This window comes from Mesitornis unicolor, unplaced genomic scaffold (assembly GCF_000695765.1).
Source record: "Mesitornis unicolor isolate BGI_N332 unplaced genomic scaffold, ASM69576v1 scaffold29581, whole genome shotgun sequence".
NCBI classification, from domain to species: Eukaryota; Metazoa; Chordata; class Aves; order Mesitornithiformes; family Mesitornithidae; genus Mesitornis; species Mesitornis unicolor.
In genome coordinates, this window is record NW_010164920.1 from 21,283 (window position 1) to 24,839 (window position 3,557).

The 3,557-nt window shown below is 43.1% G+C and overlaps 1 protein-coding gene across 1 annotated transcript in view; it reads left to right on the forward strand.

The window, feature by feature from the left end:
* KIAA1467 (KIAA1467 ortholog) overlaps positions 1 to 3,515 on the forward strand; it is a 20,834-nt gene extending 17,319 nt beyond the window's left edge. Inside the window, exons 9-13 of the mRNA XM_010194471.1 lie at positions 239 to 320; positions 551 to 706; positions 1,320 to 1,437; positions 2,594 to 2,820; positions 3,227 to 3,515. Of these exons, the coding sequence (XP_010192773.1) occupies positions 239 to 320; positions 551 to 706; positions 1,320 to 1,437; positions 2,594 to 2,820; positions 3,227 to 3,232 (589 nt within the window). The 3' untranslated portion in view covers positions 3,233 to 3,515. The remainder of the gene's footprint in view (positions 1 to 238; positions 321 to 550; positions 707 to 1,319; positions 1,438 to 2,593; positions 2,821 to 3,226) is intronic.
* The last annotated feature ends 42 nt before the right edge of the window (positions 3,516 to 3,557 follow it).

The window sequence follows — 3,557 nt, forward strand, 5'->3', positions numbered from 1 at the left end:
ACTCTGAAGAATGACTAACAAGCACCATGGGCTGGTTGATCATTTTTCATTTTCCTAATCCACCATCAAGTGGTTCCTGACAGTCAGAACAGTTCTGAGTGGATGAAAGATCTTATGTAGCATGGCAAATCCTGCCTTTTTAAAAGGCAGAATGTAGGACGAAAGCAACCGTTCTGCCTCCATCTGAAATCCTTGTTTTTCTGCCATGAGGCTGAGTGTTTCTTTTCCAAATTTGCAGCCAGCCTGTACCAGGTTACTTCGGTGCTGACCAAACTCTGGACTTCATGCTCCAAGCACACACTGGAAATGGGAACAAAAAGGTAAAACAAGTGAAGGCAAGGAGGACAATGGCAGCATAGGAGTGAGGGAGGTTGGGTAGAAAGGGACAGTCATTCTCTCCTCCTTGCTCTTCCCATTTTTGTGGCTGACACTCATCACTGTGTGGCCACAGGCATGAAAAGGAACAGGACAGGCCATGCCACTTTAAGGAAGCTCTCTGTACACCCACACCTGGACACCCGTTAATGCTAAATCTCTCCCCTGCCTTGAGGTGGTGGTGGTAGATGGCAAATCCGGCCTCCCTGTTTGGAACCAGGAATTCCTGTGGCAGAAGCAACAACTTGATGCGCTGTCGGTGATGACTTTGGATAAGAAGTCTGTTTTTCTCTTCTGGGCTGATGAAGCACAGCCTGTGTTACAAAGTTTGGTGAGCAAGCATCCTTTCTTCACTTTGAGGTTTCTCTGTAAGGCACATTGAGTCTCTGTTTTCTATTCCTAATGTAATTGAACTTTAAACTTGCCATATAAGAATGCTGTCAGGGACATCTTTTCCTCTTGCTTTGACACTCTGACTTCTCTGAGGTTGAACACAGGAGGTTTTGTGTGCAGATCCTTCAGCAAAAAGCTTTATTGACAGAAAGTTCACATGTCCAAAACCAAAACTTTCTGCTTGAATTTCATTTTTTTCTGCAACACTGAGATATTTTTACTGCAGATTTGTTCCCAGCCCCAGAGTGTTTCTTCTCTGCACACAGGCACACAAGTCAGCATGGAGGCTCAAACTTCCAGACTGTAGCTTCACCCATCAAGCTGGCTTTGACAGATCCAGATCTCAACCTTATCAAACAGAAGTTGTGGAGCAAATTCTGTTTTAGAAAAAAAAATAATTGCAGTATTTCATTTCTGTAATACCATAGAGTTTTTGATTCACTGATTTATGTAGAGAGAGTGCAGTGTCAGAAAACTTCTTTTATTTCTTTGGCAAAGCTAGACTCCTCTTTGCTAGCTGTAACATTTTTGCCTGTCCTTCATTCCAACAGCAACCTGGTCCCGGACCTGAGCGCCCAGGGCTGCGCCACCTCTATCTCCTCCATCCTGTATTTCCTACAGTCCTTTTGGACCTCACCAATGCCACAGACAAAGTCATTGCTTCAGCAGGTGAGTACAAATGGAGGAGAAACTACCTAGGCTAAAAGAAATATGGAGGGAGAGGTAACTGTGAGAAACAATGGGATTTAGTTGTGCCTTTAAATGTAGCACCTGAAGTCCACCACACATAGGCCAGCAATAGGAAATAAGACTCATCTCCCTCCTGAAGGAAAGTCCTGTCCAACCCCTACTTTGCAAATAAAAGACCCACCAAGTTTCTTGCACACGTTTAAGCAAGAAAAGGTCTGAGTTTGATTTCATGCATGTTTTACACCAGAGAAGTTCTCTGGCTTTCCATGGAGCTATTTATGATTTAAGGTGGTGAATGAAGAATCAGTATGAAACTTCTGTTTGTCACCTTAGATACACATCTACCTTTGTTGGCCGTCTTCTCCTGCTCTCTGGGATAGCAGCTGTGCTGCTTCTTCCTCTTTATTTTCGAAAGAGGGAATCAAAAATATTTAAATGTGTCTTTTCAGGGAAAAGTAGATCTGGATTCAACATCTATACAAGCTTGTACAGTGCCTGTTGGATTTCTTTGCTCTTTCTAAAGCAGTTCAAGCAACAGCCAGCCTGTTGAGATGGCAGGATGTGGGATAAAAGATCAGTTCATCCAACACTGTGTCCAGTAGGCCAGGAAGCATAGAAAAGCTGCTACCTAGTGATATAGCTAATTGGATTTGTATCAAAAATGCAGCTCAGTCAAGAACAAATAGAATATCATTCTAGAGGGGTTTGGTAGAAACTGGGATTTCTGAGGTTGGTACAGATGATTCTGCAGTGACTGGAGTGAACTGATTTGCCCATGCTTTACCGGTTTCCCCTTCTATAGAGGTAAAACAGTATCTGCTAACAGGTGTGGGAAGAAAAGCTCTCTGAAGTGAACTGCATTATTGAAATATGTGCATCTCCTATGTCAGGCTCAAAAACATCACCTGGAACCAAACCAATTTCTAATCCAAATTTCTGTTTGTTTCCATGGAAAATTTTTAACTTAAAATTATTTTCCGTGATTGACTAAGGTATATGCAATTGTAAAGTCAGACTGAATGTACCCTCGGTCCAGTGGATATTTTGACTGAGTAAAGACTGTAAGATTTCTTTTGGAAGAAGTGTAATCATTTACTCCTCACCAATATTTTCTCTGTCTTTTCCAATGGACCAGTTGGGATTAACGATCTCCAGAAAGATGCATTTCACATCACTGTAACAACAACTGCAACCTCTGAAAAACAACCAGGAATTCTCTCAGTCAGCAAGCTGAGCCTGAAGTGGGCCATGATGAGTCAAGGTCGAATGGTGTGGCTAAAGGACACCACCACTCCCAAAATAAGCCGTGGAGAAGTGAGGCGATTTCTTGCCCGGCTGAAATTTGTTGACTTTCTTCAGAAGGTGAGATTGTGCAGGAATCTCTAATGAAATCTAGGCCTTTGAAAACATATGATCACTTCCCTACAGACAGTTAGGTGCTCTTTGAGATGCAGAGAGACTGGTGGGATGCGAAGAGACTGTTTGCAAGATGAGTGGATGCTCCTTTGGGCATAAGCTGGACAGATTGTGAGGCCCAGCTGTACTTTGGCAGTTGGACAAGGATGGGGATCTTAGAAAGATCCAGGGATGATGATCATAAGGGACTGAGAGGTGGGAATGAAGTCACTTGTTTTGACATGGGCAAACAGGGGTCCTCCATATAGTGGTGCCTAGGTTCAGTTGCTGACCTGTGAATTACCACTTTTCTCTACCAGACTGAATGATAATAGGTTTTGGCTTGAGTTTTTGTTTGCTTTTCCTTCTCCAGCTCTAGCCTGGTGGTTCCTTAGATTTTGGTTGGATCTGTGGCCTGTATGGGGAATACAGGAAGCTGCTCTGCGGATCTTCAGGAAAACTGCTGTGCAGAGGGAATGGGAGCTAAAAGCACTTCCCCTTTCTTCAGCTCTCTGGGGAATGCTTCTGGAAGCAGGTTTGTCCTAGGCAGACCTGCCCTCTACCAGAGGAACCTTGTTCAGTGTCTCCCCCTCCATATGCTGTTCTTGCATGCTTCCTTCCGGGTAACATGGAAATGTGAATTCAGAATTTATATACATATATATATATATGTATAAATACAAAGTGCTTATATATATATATAT